General features: G+C 43.9%; 1 protein-coding gene across 1 annotated transcript; it reads right to left on the minus strand.

Annotated features, from left to right (window-relative positions):
• Positions 1-300: 300 nt before the first annotated feature.
• On the minus strand, positions 301-3,589 carry LOC140105645 (uncharacterized). Its single transcript, XM_072129652.1, has one exon. The coding sequence runs from the start codon at positions 3,462-3,464 to the stop codon at positions 618-620; it is 2,847 nt and encodes a 948-aa protein (XP_071985753.1). The 5' UTR covers positions 3,465-3,589; the 3' UTR covers positions 301-617.
• Positions 3,590-19,326: the final 15,737 nt, after the last annotated feature.

Genomic DNA, 19,326 nt, shown 5'->3' on the forward strand with positions numbered 1-19,326 from the left:
CCTGGTATATCACAAATATTTTAAGATGTATATATATATATATATATATATATATATATATATATATATATACCCTTTATTTAAAATGGTTTCTATCGTTAGTATTTTTTATCTATAGTATTTTCTGTGTAAAGTAATAAAAAATGACCCCAAAATCAGTAGATAATATGAACAAGTTATGATCATTTTGAATATTTAATCAACATTAATTATACAAACATAAAAGAAAAGGGTAAAAATAACCTAATGCAAAAAAAGTCATTACTAGAAAAAAATCTAAGTTTTGCCATTTTTGCATCTACATATACCCATAGGCATTTGATATTTTACCTGCTGTATTATTATATATTATATGATTCAATAATCATTCATTTTAGTTGATCTGTTTATCCATTAATTCGAATCTAAACTAAAATAATTAAAAACAAAGCAGTAAAAAGCACTTAAACTATTTACTATTTTAAGAAAGAGAAGACATAGAGTTAGATATTTGAGAAATATTTGCATCTAAACAAAGTCTTTAAGCAAAAAGTTCTAAGTGTCAACGGAGTGGTGAGTAAGCTTATAGAAAGAAGTACTTGTGTTCAGTGATAGGCAGCAGAGAGTGGTCTCTACTATTACTCTTGTAATCTTTGCTTTCTTCCATCATTACTAATAACATTGCGGAGTCTGGCCCAAAACAGCTGCTTCTCATCGTCATCTTCTGGCCATTTCAGGTAGGTTTTCTTGTCTAAAATCTTTGTGAGCTTGTGGTAATATTGAAGTTCTTCCCTAGGAATGTTTTCCAGGAATATCAGGATAAGGGAATCATTACTCTCTTCGACAAGCCTGTATGTTGCCATCCGCATCTCCAGTGAACACCAGTGACTCTGAAGGTAACTGTGACTGATAACACAGATTGTCCACCGACTGCTGTATATACTGTCCATAATGTTCTCTATTATATCTCTACCAACCTCGAAATCTCGGTTGTGGATACACACTTTAAAGAATGGGGGACCGTTTTCTTCCAGGTTAAGAAGCAGCTGCTCTGTTACCCACTGTTCATTGTAGGTATTATATGAAACAAATGCATCGTACTCATAGTGACCTCTTTCTCTATGTCTGTTTCTCAGCCAACACTTGATGGTGTACGATGTGTATAGAATATACCACCAGATACTTTCATAGAAGAGGGAGATGGACATAAACAGCAAAGTAAAAACAAAAGTCAATATAAACATTATAAAATCCAGATTATTATGACAATTGTTCTGTAGGAAGGACACAAAATTCATCTCAATGTTGTATACATAACAATTCTGTTTTTGGAAATTAATAATTGACACGGATGTTCCAGCTTCGAGCCACGCCAGTAGCTCCATAAATTTACAATTGCAAGGAAAACTGGTTTCCAAAAAGTAAACGTACTTTAAGTTTGGCATTCCTGCAAAAACATTTCCCTTCACCTCTTGCATGATTTGGTTTTCAATGACTAGAAATTCCAGCTCCTTTAAATCTCGGAAAATATCTTTAGAATCTAATTGGTCAATTCCCGAATTCTCTAAATGCAAAACTTTAAGGTGAAATAATCCATGAAATAACTCATGACTATTTATCTGTCCAGATTTAACCAGTTTGTCTATGTCCTTCAGATGAAGGAAGTTCAACTTTGTAAAATATTTCATGCTGTTATTAAGAGAGAGATCTGTGAGATAATTAGGATCTGGAGAATAGTGAAGTTTTTCCAGATTTGTAAAATTCATTAGAGGATTACTTTCTAAATCCATACACCGAAATGTATATATATTTTTTAAGTACAACTCCTTAGCTTCACTAAACACTTGATTCATACAGTTTATCAGTATGTAATTTGAATTTAGTTCCAAATATTCTAACCTCGAAAAAAAATCTAAAAATTCATTTAGTAATTGCAAATCTATTGATTTTACTGACAAATATTGAAGAAAATCTCCAATCGAGTGCCACCAGTATAAATCAAGCATGTCTACATAAGTTAACCTTAAGTGCTGCAGGAATTTCAGGGAATTAAAAGCATTCCAATGAATTTTAAAAATTGCATTTTCATCCAAATTTAAATGTGTTACCGAAATTAAATTCTGAAATGTAAACTCCCCTATAATAAATATGTTGTTATATTGTAAATCCAAAACTTGCAACTCATACAGACCATCAAACGCAGAATCTTCAATGAAGTTAATTTTGTTATTATCTAAGGCCAAGAAAAGAAGGTTTTTGAGGCAGGAAAATTGTTGACTTTTAATCCTTGTTAAAAAATTAATGGATAAGTTCAGGGAGCGCAAATCCATTTCTATGGTGGAGTCATTCCCGCAAATTTTTACATATGATATTTCATTTTTGGTTAAATTCAGTTCTAATAACTTATTTAGATTTTTCATTTGATTGAGTTGAATTGCCTCTAAGTAATTAAAGGACAAGTCTAACGTCTTCAACTCATTGCATGAACCTTTGGAGGTGCTAAAATGATCAATGTCACTTTCTGTTAGCAGCAGTTCCTTGACTTTGAAGAAAGAAGAAAACCTGCAGATTTCAGGTGAATTAAAAGAACTGCCCTTTGACATGAGGGTCTTAATTGTTTTAATGCCAGATTTTAGGATATCTTTTATGTTAATTCCAGTATTTTCGACACAAAAGTAATCCAAGTGAGGAAAGTTGCACAAAGAATTCTTTTCACATTTCTTTAGCATACTTCTGCCCAGATCTAGATAACTAATGTTAAAGTCTAAAAATCTGCCATTACTTGAAGGATATGGAGAAGTTACACAGTCAGATTCCCTTAATGTTTCAATATCATTGTTAATTACTGAGAGTTTTTCTAAATATTTGAATTCCTTCAACATCAGCAGTACCGACCTTAGTGAAGTGATATGGTTAGATTGCAGAATGAGGTGTGTTAGGAATTCCAAAGGGTTAAATATGGAAGAATTTATATTCGGTATACTCATTCCGGATAATTTCAGTTCTTGCAGAGCATTCAGTCCATAAAATGTATCTTCATGAAGCGTTATATTGCCGTCTTTATTTTCCAAACATATCCACAGTATAGACAGCTGAGGAAGACCTTGGAAAGCTTTAGCTGGAGTCATAAAATTTCCATGAATTCTAAGTGCTCTTAAGCTTTTGAAGTTAGAGAAGGAGTTCGCTTGTATTGTAACTTGCCGGCAGTTTGTTAGACAAAGCCAGTCTGTGTCCAATGGGACCTCCCTAAGTGACATTCTGAGATCTCCTACCATGTCACAATTCACCCCAATTGTAAAATTCAGCTCTTCAAACTCCTGGCACTTACCAAACTCTAGATCCATGACTGCAGAGTAATATTTCCTTTCCAGCACCTGACATTTCTGCCTTAGGATGCACTGACAAAAAGTACATGCTGAAATTGAGAAAATAATCCATTTCGAAAGAAAGTGGGTGGTGTCCATCATGGCTTTGTGATGTTCCATACCTCAGTCTGCACAGAAGTGATATGGTACACTTCCTTTCTGAGAAAAGAAAAAAAAGGAACATGTAGAGAAAAAAGGCAAACAAGTAAAATCTTATCTTCCAAAAATATCTCTACTTCCTCTCTAACCTGGGTAACACATGCGACTGATGTATCAAAGCACAGATTTTAACATTACAGGCAGTCCCCAGGTTACGTACAAGATCGGTTCTGTAGGTTTCTTTAAAGTTGAATTTGTATGTAAGTCGGAACTGTATACTTTATTATTGTAACCCCAGACAATTTTTTTTTTGGTCTCTGTGACAATTGGATTTTAAAAATGTTGGGTTGTCATAGGAACCAGGATCAACAATAAATCTTCATTACAGACACCTGTGATAACTGTTACTGCTGATTATTGTAGCCTAGGGCTAAAGTACAGTAAATGATCAATTACCAGGGGTCCGTATGTTACTAGGGGTCGTCTGTAAGTCGAGTGTTCTTAAGTAGGGGACCGCCTATACTACAAAAATCCAGTATCATAAATGTTGTAACAAAAACAGGAGGTATGGCACCACGTGGACTCGCCATTGGCGCTATGATATGGATATCATGTGCTATGAAATGGTGCTCCATTAGGGGGATATATTTAGACTACCACTCAGTGTGCCAGTCTTCATTTTCTCCCACAGACGTGCAATATATAATCATAATTATATTGATTAGTATTCCTTTATTTATATAGCGCCAACATATTCAGCAGCGCTGCACAGAGCTTGCCAAATCAGTCCCTGTCCCCATGGGGCTCACAATCTAATCAACCTACCAGTATGTTTTGGAGTGTGGGAGGAATCGCGGAGAGAACATACAAACTCGTTGCAGATGTTGACCTGGATGGGACTTGAACCCGGGACCCCAGCGCTGCAAGGCTATAGTGCTAACCACTGAGCCGCCGTGCACACTGGATTTACTAAGAGGTCAGACATGAATGAGATTTCAGCTCTAGCCTCAGATTGTTTTTTGGATTAGGTTACAGTAAATTTGTCTGACTACTGCATTCAGAAAAGTGGCATGCAGGTCAGAAAACTTGTAAAAGTGCAGCATATTAACCTTTTTATAGAAAACTGGTGGACAAGGCATAGTGCATGTCCAATTCTGTGCTACAGAAATAGATTTAATATACATTTTCAACAAAAAATATTTTTTTAGATTTTCTAAGGTTTATGTAGTCAAGTAATAGCTGTGAGAATGATATATGATAGTTATGGTTGTGTTGTATATATGATAATCTATGATAATATATGATAATCAGCCAATAGCCTCATAATTTAATTAGATCAGTGCTATAATTTTTTATTTTATAAATTTTTATTCTTACAAGTAAAAAAACAGGGAAACAACCCGTTAACATTTTTTACAATGTGTAATATGTTTTCACAGTTTACCAGAAGCTATTAAGATACACATATTAATCCTTTATTTTCCATTTTCCCCCTTAACCCTCCCCAACATCCCATCTGCGGTTGACGGCTGGCTAAAATTCCCACTAATAATTACGAGTCCAATGCATCATATTACCGATATGATCTATTTAACCAAGACTTCCAGATCGTCTCTGATTTATCCCTTCTTTCTAAAGCCTCCTGCTTTTCTGCGTGACATATAAGATCTAGCCTCTTCACCCATTCCTGTAGCTTTGGTGGCTCCCTATCTTTCCAATGGTATAGAATTAATTTGCTGGCTGCTAAAAGACCTTTCAATATACAAATGATATTGTTCGTAGTTCCCTCTATGCCTAGTTGTGTTACCAAAACACACACTTGTGCACTCGTCGATATGTTAGATTCAAACACCAATTGCAATCTATCCACTACCTCCGCCCAATAGCGATGTAATTTCGGGCATCTCCACAACATATGTATTGCATCTGCATCTATTAGATTGCACCTTGGGCATTTTTCCTCTCCATTTTTCCAAAAAACATTTAAACGTTTAGGTGTAAAGTGCAGCCTGTGCACTATGAATATTTGAGTTACAGCAAGTCCACCCACTCTTCCTCGGTTAGGTTTCCCACATCCTTCTTCCACTTATTGAAACGGACTATAGCAGGGGGCTGTGAATCCTTCTTATGAATGATCTTATAGACCAGTGATGGCAAACCTTTTAGAGACCGAGTGCCCAAAATACAACCGAAATCCATTTATTTACCGTGAAGTGCCAACATGGAATTTTAAGCAGTAACTTATTGCTACCTGTTCTTCCACTTCTTTCACTTGTATTGGCCGCCTGAGGCCACCATTTGAAAGAAGGAGGACAAATTCAGATTATCATTGTAGTTTTTCTCCAGGGTCTCTCTGTAGAGGAAGATTGGTGGGTCCAGCAGGAGGACCTCCAAAGATAATGCAGTTCTGTCAAAATCTTCTCACTTTTCCCGCAGTTCCAAACAGCCAATGAAGTGTCGAATAGCGCTGAGAGCAGCAACTCTTAATTTGCCTGGGACAGCAAGAAGATTCAGTGTTGACCTGAGTGCCCGCAGAAAGGGCTCTGAGTGCCACCTCTGGCACCAGTGCCATAGGTTCGCCACCACTGTTATAGACCCTAGACATAGTACCCTTCTTGCATGCATTTGGATCAAATAAAACCTCCAATGGGTACACCATTTCCCTGAAATCCTACCTGGTTGATAAATAAGATCCCTTTATCCTGACAGTCCCTCGTGTAACCCGACGGGGCCATCATCCCTTTTTTAAATCCCCATAGTGGTGATATCCCAAAATATCCCAAACCCACTACATTAATGTACATATAGTGAATTGTGCTTTGAATTCATTTTTGTGAAAGACTCCTCATTCCAACAGACTCCATATATCATATTTTATCAAAGACTCATACTTTCTACCTATTATAAAGTGCAACATAACTCTATCACAGTCCCTAATGTTCTGCCATTGTGTGGCTAAAAAATAACAAAAAAGATCGGGGATGGCTAAACCTCCCTTCTCAATCGGTGGGTACATACTCTCTAATTTTATGCGTGCCATTTTCCCATTCCATATAAAATCCCTTAACATAGACTCCAAAACCGAAAAGATTTTCTTAGGGAAGATCACTGGACTATTTTGGAAGACAAATAGGATCTGAGGTAACAGCATCATTTCGAAAATTACTATTCTTGCTGCTATTGGTAGGTACGTTCTTTTCCAGACCGCCATTTTGCCCCTGATTTTGTATATAGGAGGTTTCATATTTAGTTCAACATAATCTCGAGGTTCTTTACTCACCGTTATTCCTAAATAGCGCATCTTCTCCACCACCATCAATTTCCCTGAAGGATATGTTGCTGGGTCCCTGTCTAATGGCAGGCAGGAGGACTTCCCCCAATTTATTTTAATGCCCGAGGATTTACCAAAGTCTTCTATCAGCTTGACTACCACCTTAATCCCCTGCTCCGAGTTATCCAGAAACAGCAGCAATTCATCGGCATATAGTAAAAGTCTTATCTCTCTTTGTCCCCACACAAATCCTCTTAACCCCTCTGTAGTCCTAATGCTACATGCCAATGGTTCTAAAGCCACAGCGAATAACAGGGGCGGCAGGGGACAACCCTGCCTGGTTCCCCTGAATAACTGCCATGCTGCTGAAGCTCTACCATTTACACTAATCCTGGCTGAGGCCCCATTGTATAGCAACTTTACCCATTTTATATCCAATGGCCCGAATCCCATGCTTTCCAGGACACTCCAGATGTAGTCCCACTCGACGCGGTCAAAAGCCTTAACAGCGTCGAGGGAGACCACAGCTCTCATCCCCACTGCCTCACAGGGAGATTGTAGGTACCACCAAATACGTAGAATATTATCTCTGACCGATCTCCCCGGCATAAACCCCGACTGGTCCTCATGGACCACCGATCGTATTACCTTTTGCAATCTAGTTGCAAGGACTTTGGCTAGTAGTTTGTAATCGGTGTTTAGCAGTGAGATCGGTCGGTATGAGTCTGGTTCTAATGGGCACTTCCCCTCCTTTAAAATAAGAATAATGATCGCCTCTCTCAGAGATTGGGGCAGGAGGCCTTCGGAGTGGGAATAGTTGTAAACTTTCAACAGTAGGGGGAGTAATACTTCCACATACTGTAATATCACCTCAGGTTACTGGATACTGCAGTCAGTATTTCCTTTCTCTCCCTTTCACCCACTGTGCTTTCTGAAGCATATAGTTTTTCAAAATTATGCCAGAACTCCTCTCTGATCGCTTCCTGATTGGACACTATCCGACCATTTCTGTCTTTAATGGCACCTATTTTATTCCTTGCTTCCTGACTTTTTAACAGCTTTGCCAATTTACCCATAGACGTATACTGACCCAATATTGACCTGTTTCTCTGCCCTTTGGCCTCCAGAGCTGCCTTTTTATAGAAAACTGGTGGACAAAGCATAGTGCATGTCCAATTCTGTGTTACAGAAATAGATTTAATATAAATTTTCAACAAAAAATATTCTTTTAGGTTTTCTAAGGTTTATGTAGTCAAGTAATGGCTGTGAGAATGATATATGATAGTTATGGTTGTGTTGTATATATGATAATCTATGATAATATATGATAATCAGCCAATAGCCTCATAATTTTATTAGATCAGTGTTATAATTTAACATTTTTATCAAGTAGCAGCTAAAGGTTTCTCATAATTGCATTAATATAATGTATTGCTAGTTAATGAAATAAAAGGGGTTGGCTACTGTTCAATTAATCTCTTCTATTAGACATGTCTCTGCATGTACTATATACTGTAGGTACCTGTGTCTCCTTCAGCCTTTACCTGTGCCCACATAGCTGCTGCAGTCTCGCTCACTGCATCCAGGTGATGTTATCGCTTCTCTCTCACAGTCCGTCCATACTGACAGGGAGAGGGAGGGAAAGGAGGATGATTCATACTGTGCTGCCGCAGCTCAGCTACTCAGCAGAGCTCAGAGATGTAAAGAAAGAAGCATGTGGGGTCTGCACACAGTACAAAACTAAGTAGTAGGACTATAGAATAATTAGAGATACATATCGGGATTATCTACAAAGAACATGGGCAATTTAAGTAAAGGAGCGGCCAACGCATTTTAGATACCGCACATACAATTCATTGCATTTACCTTCATTTGTAGTTTTTCTAAGACAGCTACAAAATTAGACATAGCCTGTCATGAGTGCTCCCACGATCCCTGTCTCGGATTGCGGGCGCACCCGTGTCCCTGCATGTGCCCCCGCAGCCGGGCAGAACTTACCTCACTTGGCTCCAGCGGCGGTCTCTCCGGCTCCCGCGATAATTGGCACTGGACTGCAATAAGTTCCTGCCCCTTCCTGTCCCTGACCCTTGCCAGATCTTCAAGCCATTCCTGTGAAGAGAAAGCCCTCTGTGTTCCTGTGTCTCTAGCGTTACCAGTGTTCCTCCGTGTTCCTGTGTTTCCAGCATTACCAGTGTTCCTCCATGTTCCTGTGTCTCCAGCTTTACCATTGTTCCTCCGTGTTCCTGTGTCTCCAGCGTTACCAGTGTCTCCAGTGGTCCTGTGTTCCTGTTCCGTGTGCCAGCTCCATGTTCCTGATGTGAATCCTACAGTCTCCTGCATCGCTACTTTGGCTGCCACTGCAGGCTAGTCGCACCTGTGGAACGACCTAGTGGTACCCTGCCACAGCAAGACCAGGTGCTACTCAGACTCCGGTCCCAGGTGTCGGCTAGTACCACCTCCCGCGGTGGTCCAGAGGGTCCACAGACTCCCAGCCCTGACAGAACCAGTGTTAGGGGGAAGTAAAGTTTGCAGTTATCAAAGAGCTCCAAGCTTATTAGCCCACACATTTGCCTTCTTCTCACAGCAGAGATATTTGCCAGGATCAGAATGCAGGAGAGATTTAAGGATACAATGGGCCCAGGGCTGTATAAAAAGTATGAGCCCCTAACAACCCAGAATCAAATGAAGTGCTACAGAGGGGGGGGGGGGGGCATTTATAAATGCATTTCTGGCTTAGAAAGCAAACTGATTTATTTGTTTTTCTACTCTAAAAAGCTCTGTATAAATGGAGTTTTTTTGCAAACATCCCAAAAAGTTGACGTGTCGAGGCCGGGGACCAAGTTTACTTACAGTTACATCTATTTTCTAACATGAAAGTACGTTACAATAATAATAATAATTCCTCCAGTCCCCCGATTGGGCCAATTGTAGCAAGGCTGTGTGCCGAATTTAGACGCCTGTACCTTGTCATATAATAGGGGCAATATAGAGGCAGAAAGGGGGCACAAGTAGGATACCAGCCCATTTTATAAGCATAACAAAAAAAATTGGCACTTTTTAATGATGCAAAATAAGACTTCTTTTATTATAGACAAAGGGTAATCCAAAACTGGATTAGCTGAGTGAGAGGCTTTGGACTAGTGTCGGAAGGTAAAAGTTCTCTTTACAGAGACTTTGCTCTCCATCTGCAACGGTCTTTGAGCGCTATATATACCTTACTGACTTCTGCATTCGGTGCCTGATGAAGGTCTGTATAAGAACAAAGCATTGCACAATTTACAGCCCTTTGGATTGCCATACCCCTTGTCTATTATAAAAGAAGTCTTCATGTGCATCACTTAAGGGGGGGCAAGTATTTTTGTTATGTTTGTCAAAGAATAGGCACACGCTGTACTGTGGCATTGAGATATATCCCACCAGTGAATATTTAAAGGGGTATTCCAGGAATCAACTTTTCTCATATACAAATGGGTCCTTAAAATAGAAGCTAATATGTAATATGTAATTAGTTGTTATTTAAAATTTTGCTCCCCTTAGCAGAAATATGCTGCTGTCATAGACTGTAATGAAGAATTAAAATGCTACTGGCCCATTAATCAGTCCGTTAATTTCCTCCGCGAGGTCCGTTGCGGAGCAGACACAGGACAGAAGATGGCCGCTGGTCACATGTCCACATCACATGTCCTGTACCTGCCTGGGCAGGTCATGTGATCACCACTAAGTTTGGCTGTAGTCGGTTGGTTGCAGTGCATCCAGTATGGCCAGTGTTGTGGTGATGGCAGTTACACATCATTACTATGGTAACAGAGCAAGAAAACTTGTTAGATCATCACTGGCAGCAGAGCATAAGAGGGAGGAGGAGTTACTTAGAACTAAAGGATCTTGGGACTTGTAGTTTCCAGTGGTGGCCATCTTGGTGAAAACTCCATCTACTTTAGAGAGGCCATAAAATTTTGTGAATCATAAAATCAAACTATTTAAGCTCCATTTTGTGACTAATGACATTGAGTTTTGTTACATTCTGTCACGGCCGTACCCGCAATACTCAATACGGTAGACCAGTGCCCTTCCCTGTGGCGCGGTGTCCCCCGGCCCGTACTCACCTCTCCAGGCTCTGCTTGGGTCCCAGTGTGTAGACCGCACGCCTCCTTCCTTCTGGATTTAAAGGGCCACCATCCTAATGATTGGCTCTGGCATTTCCAGCTCTGCTATATAATCCAGCATCCCCTGCCGGATCTTCAAGTCATTAACCCTAAAGTAAAAGCCCTCCTGTGTTTCCAAGTGTTCCTTCGTGTTACAGCGTTTCCAGGATTCCTCTGTGTGTCTGTACCTTAGTGTTCCTCCGTGTTTCCTGTGGCGGTCCTGTATTCCAGTGGCGGTCCTGCATCCCAGTGGCGGTCCTGCATCCCAGTGGCGGCCCTGCATCCCAGTGGAGGTCCTGCATCCCAGTGGAGGTCCTGCCTTCCCGGTGGCCGTTCCTGTGTCCAGCTCCTGTGGTCCGTCCGTGTAGTTCCGTCCCAGCGTTGTAGTGATCCGTCCCAGCATTCCTGTGCCATGCTGAGTACCAACATTGCACTCCTGCTGTCATCCCAGGCATGGACGGTTCCTGCTTGCTACCTTGGCTGCCATCATGAGCATACTACCAACCCACGCGGTCGTCCAGAGGGTCCACAGACTCTTCCCTAAGAGACTCTTTGATGGTTCGTCCCGACGAATTGTTACACATTCATTTATTTATAGCATCATGGGTTTTTGTATCAGACATTCATATTCCCAGAAAATCCCTTTAACCGCCATACAAACATCAGTCAAATATATGCAAAACCCAACAAAACATAATTTTATTAGATCAATTTAAAAGCCACATATATACATTACATAAAAACTATTTGGATAGAGTGTGACTCCAATAGATATGTTGCATGGCTAATTACATCTACTGCATGATCCAAATACAAAGGGTGAGGCAGATGTAAAATCTTATACACTCACCGGCCACTTTATTAGGTACACCATGCTAGTAACTAGAGATGAGCGAGCACTAAAATGCTCGGGTACTCGTTATTCGAGACGAACTTTTCCCGATGCTCGAGTGCTCGTCTCGAATAACGAGCCCCATTGAAGTCAATGGGAGACTCGAGCATTTTTCAAGGGGACCAAGGCTCTGCACAGGGAAGCTTGGCCAAACACCTGGGAACCTCAGAAAAGGATGGAAACACCACGGAAATGGACAGGAAACAGCAGGGACAGCATGCATGGATGCCTCTGAGGCTGCTTAATCGCACCATTATGCCAAAACTATGGGCAACAGCATGGCCATGACAGAGTGACAGAATGAAGCTAGATAGCATCTAAAACATCCAATAATTGACCCTGACACTATAGGGGACGGCATGCAGAGGCAGCGGCAGCAGCGGCAGGCTAGAGAGTGGCATGGCGACATACCCTAAATGGACTCAGGCTTCAAACCAATGGGTGGCAGAGAGGAACCAAAGGAGGTGAGCAAGAAGCGCTCAAATAATATCGGTACATGATAAAAGTTTGCCAGTATATTTTGTGGATTACACAGCAGGGTGGCGACAAAGTTAACATGGAAGCCATGAAAACAACCCAAAATTCTGCCTGACACAGCTCGTTTGATAAGGGGACGACATATGGAGGCAGTGAACTAGTAGTAGATTAAAGGTGCTGCAGTTAAAACTATGTTAGTTGGATCTTGGCATGGAGCTGGCGCTCCGCTGCCAGGCAAGCTTTCGCCATTCCAAGCCCCTGTCTCTAGGCTACTCCCCAAACAGCACTTCTAAGAACCTTTTGTATAAGATCAAGTGTAGTAGCGTTCTTATAAGTTTAGGATATGGCGGGTGAGGGGAATGTAAACAGATGCGCAAGAAGCGCTGAAATAACATTGGTAAATGATAAAAGTTTGCCAGTATATTTTGTGGATTACACAGCAGGGTGGCGACAAAGTTAACAAGTTTGATGTGGAATCCATGAAAACAACCCAAAATTCTGCCTGACACAGTTCGTTTGATAAGGAGACCATGTATGGAGGCAGCTATATGGACGACTTTTGGAGGCAGCTATGGCGATGACGTGTGGAGGTAGCAATGGAGACAACGTGTGGAGCCAACTAAAAAGACGACATGTGGAGGCTGCTATGGAGACAATTTAATTTGGATAGTGCCTGTATGTGGCAGTCCAAAAAAGTTTTCAAACCAGAGGAGCAGGTAGGTGGCCCTCCAGAAAAATGAAATAGATTGAGTGCCTGTATGTGGCAGTCCAAAAAAGTTTTCAAACCAGAGGAGCAGGTAGGTGGCCCTCCAGAAAAATGAAATAGATTGAGTGCCTGTATGTGGCAGTCCAAAAAAGTTTTCAAACCAGAGGAGCAGGTAGGTGGCCCTCCAGAAAAATTGAATAGATTGAGTGCCTGTATGTGGCACACCCAAAAATTGTTTAAAACAGAGGACCGGGTAGGTGGCCCTCCAGAAAAATTAAATGCATAAAGTACTATAGCTAGAGCCAGTGGGCCCTGTCAAAAAATAGCCAGTTTCCTCTGCTTTAGTGTACAAAGAGGAGGAGAAGGAGGAAAATGAGGAGGAGGAGGAGTGGATAAATTATTCAGGTTGAGCTTCCTTCACCTGGTGGAGATTGGAAATTATGAGAAATCCAGGCTTTATTCATCTTAATAAGCGTCAGCCTGTCAGCGCTGTCAGTCGACAGGCGTGTACGCTTATCGGTGATGATGCCACCAGCTGCACTGAAAACCCGCTCGGACAACACGCTAGCGGCAGGGCAGGCAAGAACCTCCAAGGCGTACAGCGCCAGTTCGTGCCACATGTCCAGCTTTGAAACCCAGTAGTTGTAGGGAGCTGTGTGATCATTTAGGACGATGGTATGGTCAGCTACGTACTCCCTCACCATCTTTCTGTAAAGATCAGCCCTACTCTGCCGAGACTGGGGACAGGTGACAGTGTCTTGCTGGGGTGACATAAAGCTGGCAAAAGCCTTGTAAAGCGTACCCTTGCCAGTGCTGGACAAGCTGCCTGCTCGCCTACTCTCCCTCGCTACTTGTCCCGCAGAACTACGCACTCTGCCGCTAGCGCTGTCAGAAGGGAAATAGTGTTTCAGCTTGTGCACCAGGGCCTGCTGGTATTCATGCATTCTCACACTCCTTTCCTCTCCAGGGATGAGAGTGGAAAGATTTTGCTTGTACCGTGGGTCCAGGAGAGTGAATACTAAGTAATCGGTGCTGGAATAAATTCTTTGAACGCGAGGGTCGCGGGATAGGCAGCCTAGCATGAAATCTGCCATATGCGCCAGAGTACCAACGCGTAAGAATTCACTCCCCTCACTGGCCTGACTGTCCATTTCCTCCTCCTCCAACTCCTCCAACTCCTCTTCTTCTGCCCATACACGCTGAACAGTGAAGGACTCAACAATGGTCCCCTCTTGTGTCTCGCCAACATTCTCCTCCTCTTCCTCCTCATCCTCCTCCACCTCCACCTCCTCCGATATGCGCTGAGAAACAGACCTAAGGGTGCTTTGGCTATCAACAAGGGAATATTCTTCCCCCGTCTCTTGTGACGAGCGCAAAGCTTCCGACTTCATGCTGATCAGAGAGTTTTTCAACAGGCCAAGCAGCGGGATGGTGAGGCTGATGATGGCGGCATCGCCACTGACCATCTGTGTTGACTCCTCGAAGTTACTCAGCACCTGACAGATATCAGACATCCACGTCCACTCCTCATTGTAGACTTGAGGAAGCTGACTGACCTGACTACCAGTTCTGGTGGAAGTTGACATCTGGCAGTCTACAATCGCTCTGCGCTGCTGGTAAACTCTGGATAAAATGGTTAGTGTTGAATTCCACCTCGTGGGCACGTCGCACAACAGTCGGTGAGCGGGCAGTTGGAGGCGGCGCTGCGCTGCCCTGAGAGTGGCAGCATCTGTGCTGGACTTCCTGAAATGCGCACAGATGCGGCGCACCTTCGTGAGCAAATCAGACAGATTGGGGTATGTCTTGAGGAAACGCTGAACTATCAGATTTAACACATGGGCCAGGCATGGCACATGTGTCAGTCTGCCGAGTTGCAGAGCCGCCACCAGGTTACGGCCGTTGTCACACACAACCATGCCTGGCTTCAGGTTCAGCGGTGCCAGCCACAGATCAGTCTGCGCCGTGATGCCCTGTAATAGCTCTTGGGCGGTGTGCCTTTTATCGCCTAGGCTCAGCAGTTTGAGCACCGCCTGCTGTCGCTTAGCGACGGCACTGCTGCTGTGCCTAGAGCTAGCGACTGATGGCGCCATGCCCACGGATGGTAGTTCGGAGGAGGAGGTGGAGGAGGGGTGGGAGGAGGAGGAGGCATAGTAGGCCTGAAAGACCTTGACCGAGGTAGGCCCCGCAATCCTCGGCGTCGGCAGTATATGACCAGCCGCAGGGTCAGACTCGGTCCCAGCCTCCACCAAGTTAACCCAATGTGCCGTCAGCGATATATAGTGGCCCTGCCCGGCAGCTCTCGTCCACGTGTCCGTGGTCAGGTGGACCTTGTCAGAAACGGCGTTGGTCAGGGCACGGATGATGTTGTCTGACACGTGCTGGTGCAGGGCTGGGACGGCACATCGGGAAAAGTAGTGGTGGCTGGGGACCGAATACCGAGGGGCGGCCGCCGCCATGAGGTTGCGAAAGGCCTCGGTCTCTACTAGCCTATAGGGCAGCATCTCCAGGCTAAGCAATCTGGAGATGTGGACATTAAGGGCTTGGGCGTGCGGGTGGGTTGCACTATATTTCCGTTTCCGCTCCAGCGTCTGGGGTATGGAGAGCTGAACGCTGGTGGATGCTGTGGAGGATCGTGGAGGCGAAGATGGGGTTTTTGTGCCAGGGTCCTGGGCAGGGGGCTGACTATCAGCTGACACAGGGGAAGGAGAAGTGGTGTGCACGGCCGGAGGTGAACGGGCTTGGTGCCACTGAGTGGGGTGTTTAGCATTCATATGCCTGAGCATACTGGTGGTAGTTAAGCTAGTAGTGGTGGAACCCCTGCTGATCCTGGTTTGGCAAAGGTTGCACACCACAGTCCGTCGGTCATCCGGTGTTTCCTTAAAGAACCTCCAGACTTCTGAAAATCTAGCCCTCGCTGCGGGAGCCCTCGCCACGGGAGCTTCACTACGTGACACATTTGGCGCTGATGCACCTGCTCTGGCCCTGCCTCTCCGTCTGGCCCCACCACTGCCTCTTCCAACCTGTTCTGGTCGAGGACTCTCCTCCGTCTCAGAAGCACTGTGTTCACCCGGCCTCTCAACCCAGCTTGGGTCTGTCACCTCATCATCCTCCGATCCCTCAGTCTGCTCCCCCCTCGGACTTCCTGCCCTGACAACAACTTCACCACTGTCTGACAACCGTGTCTCCTCATCATCGGACACCTCTTTACACACTTCTTCCACTACGTCAAGAAGGTCATCATCACCCACAGACTGCGACTGGTGGAAAACCTGGGCATCGGAAAATTGCTCAGCAGCAACCGGACAAGTGGTTTGTGACTGTGGGAAGGGTCCAGAAAAAAGTTCCTCAGAGTATGCCGGTTCAAATGCCAAATTTTCATGGGAGGGGGCAGACTGGGGGGGAGGAGGCTGAGGTGCAGGAGCTGGAGGAGTGCCGATTTCGGTGACATGGGTGGACTGCGTGGAAGACTGACTGGTGGACAAATTGCTCGAAGCATTGTCGGCAATCCACGACATCACCTGTTCGCACTGTTCTGGCCTCAACAGTGCTCTACCACGAGTCCCAGTAACTTCAGACATGAACCTAGGGAGTGTAGCTCTGCGGCGTTCCCCTGCTCCCTCATAAGCAGGTGGTGTCTCACCCCGCCCAGGACCACGGCCTCTGACCCCTGCAGTAGTTGGACGCCCACGTCCCCGCCCTCGTCCTCTACCCCTAGCCCTCGGGTTAAACATTTTGAAAATGAAAGTTATAACTTTTTTTTGTGTTTTTTGTGTTTTTTATTTTTTTTGTGTTTTTTAGTTTTCAAAACCAAACGATGCTATCCTATTGCTATGGCTATTTTCTAGCCAAGTATGAAAGCACACTGCTATGCCAGATGAGATGACGCTGAGTTATGAAAAAATAAACGTAAAATAAAAAGAAACTGCCAGACTGTGCCTAATTGCAATCAAACCCCTAATAAATTTTCCCACTTCGGTCTTTGCGATGGATATGTGCGTCACTAAGCGCTAAACACAGCGGTCGCAAGTCTCACTCCAAATTCCTCACAATTGGCTAGTAGATGCACTGCAGCAAGGACAGCCACCAGCAGATCAACCAGAAATAAAATATATATCACGCTATTGTAGGCGTAAGTAAGCCGTTTGGATTCTCCTTTGGCTATTTTCTAGCCAAGTATGAAAGCACACTGCTATGCCAGATGAGATGACGCTGAGTTATGAAAAAATAAACGTAAAATAAAAAGAAACTGCCAGACTGTGCCTAATTGAAATCCAACCCCTAATAAATTTTCCCACTTCGGTGTTTGAGGTGGATATGTGTGTCACTAAGAACTAAACACAACGGTAGCAAGTCCCCCTGCAAATTCCTCACAATATGGTACTAGCTGCACTACTAGTGCCAGCAAGCCCAGCCACAAGCAAACAAAAAAAAAAAAAGTATAACGTTATTGTAGCCCTAAGAAGGGCTGTTGGGTTCTTGTTGAATCACTCCTGCCTAACACTATTCTAATAGAACACCCTAACGCTTTCCCTGACCAGCAGCAGCTCTCTCCCTAGCAGCATCCAGACACAGAATGATCCGAGCAGCGCGGGCAGCGGCTAGTCTATCCCAGGGTCCCCTGATCTGGCCAGCCAACCACTGCTATCGACGTGTAAGGGTACCACGTCATGCTGGGTGGAGTGCAGAGTCTCCTGGCTTGTGATTGGCTCTGTTTCTGGCCGCCAAAAAGCAAAACGGCGGGAGCTGCCATTTTCTCGAGCAGGCGAAGTATTCGTCCGAGCAACGAGCAGTTTCGAGTACGCTAATGCTCGAACGAGCATCAAGCTCGGACGAGTATGTTCGCTCATCTTTACTAGTAACGGGTTAGACCCCCTTTTGCCTTCAGAACTGCCTCAATTCTTCGTGGCATAGATTCAACAAGGTGCTGGAAGCATTCCTCAGAGATTTTGGTCCATATTGACATGATGGCATCACACAGTTGCCGCAGATTTGTCGGCTGCACATCCATGATGCGAATCTCCCGTTCCACCACATCCCAAAGATGCTCTATTGGATTGAGATCTGGATTGAGATCTGGTGGAGGCCATTTGAGTACAGTGACCTCATTGTCATGTTCAAGAAACCAGTCTGAGATGATTCCAGCTTTATGACATGGCGCATTATCCTGCTGAAAGTAGCCATCAGATGTTGGGTACATTGTGGTCAAGGGATGGACATGGTCAGCAACAATACTCAGGTACTCTGTGGCATTGCAACGATGCTCAATTGGTACCAAGGGGCCCAAAGAGTGCCAAGAAAATATTCCCCACACCATGACACCACCACCACCAGCCTGAACCATTGATACAAGGCAGGATGGATCCATGCTTTCATGTTGTTGACGCCAAATTCTGACCCTACCATCTGAATGTCGCAGCAGAAATCGAGACTCATCAGACCAGGCAACGTTTTTCCAATCTTCTACTGTCCAATTTCGATGAGCTTGTGCAAATTGTAGCCTCAGTTTCCTGTTCTTAGCTGAAAGGAGTGGCACCCGGTGTGGTCTTCTGCTGCTGTAGCCCATCTGCCTCAAAGTTCGACATACTGTGCGTTCTGCCTACCTTGGTTGTAACGGGTGGCGATTTGAGTCTCTGTTGCCTTTCTATCAGCTTGAACCAGTCTGCTTATTCTCCTCTGACCTCTGGCATCAACAAGGCATTTCCGCCCACAGAACTGCCGCTCACGGGATGTTTTTTGTTTTCCGGACCATTCTCTGTAAACCTTAGAGATGGTTGTACGTGAAAATCCCAGCAGTTTCTGAAATACTCAGACAAGCCCTTCTGGCACCAACAACCATGCCACGTTCAAAGGCACTCAAATCACCTTTCTTCCCCATACTGATGCTCGGTTTGAACTGCAGGAGATTGTCTTGACCATGTCTACATGCCTAAATGCACTGAGTTGCCGCCATGTGATTGGCTGATTAGAAATTAAGTGTTAACGAGCAGTTGGACAGGTGTACCTAATAAAGTGGCCGGTGAGTGTATGTATGTCAACAGTGGGAAGTATAGTAAAATCTTCACCTTCAAAACAAACTATATGGATTCAGTGTCCGTATTATAACTCCCTAATCCTCACCCCTATCATCACCTATTTACTAAATTGAAAAAATTGCACAGGTACCCACAAAAGTTCCTGCAGTCTTCTGTGGTTCTACAGCAGCTCAGGTGCTCTAATGAGGTATTGCAGCAGCTCAGGTGTGTCTTATCCGGTTCTGCAGCATCTGAAGTGTGTTATACAAGGTTTTACAGCAGGTCAGATGTGTCTGCCAGGCTTTTGACCTGTAGCTTATAGATACATATATGCACATTGATATATATGTTACAACACAGTTATATTGGCATAAGGCAGGTGTG

This window comes from Engystomops pustulosus, chromosome 11 (genome assembly GCF_040894005.1).
Source record: "Engystomops pustulosus chromosome 11, aEngPut4.maternal, whole genome shotgun sequence".
NCBI classification, from domain to species: domain Eukaryota; kingdom Metazoa; phylum Chordata; class Amphibia; order Anura; family Leptodactylidae; genus Engystomops; species Engystomops pustulosus.

Bases quoted from the DNA above. Each gene is read 5' to 3' on its own strand.
- LOC140105645 (XM_072129652.1), bottom strand. From the start codon at position 3,464: ATGGAACATCACAAAGCCATGATGGACACCACCCACTTTCTTTCGAAA.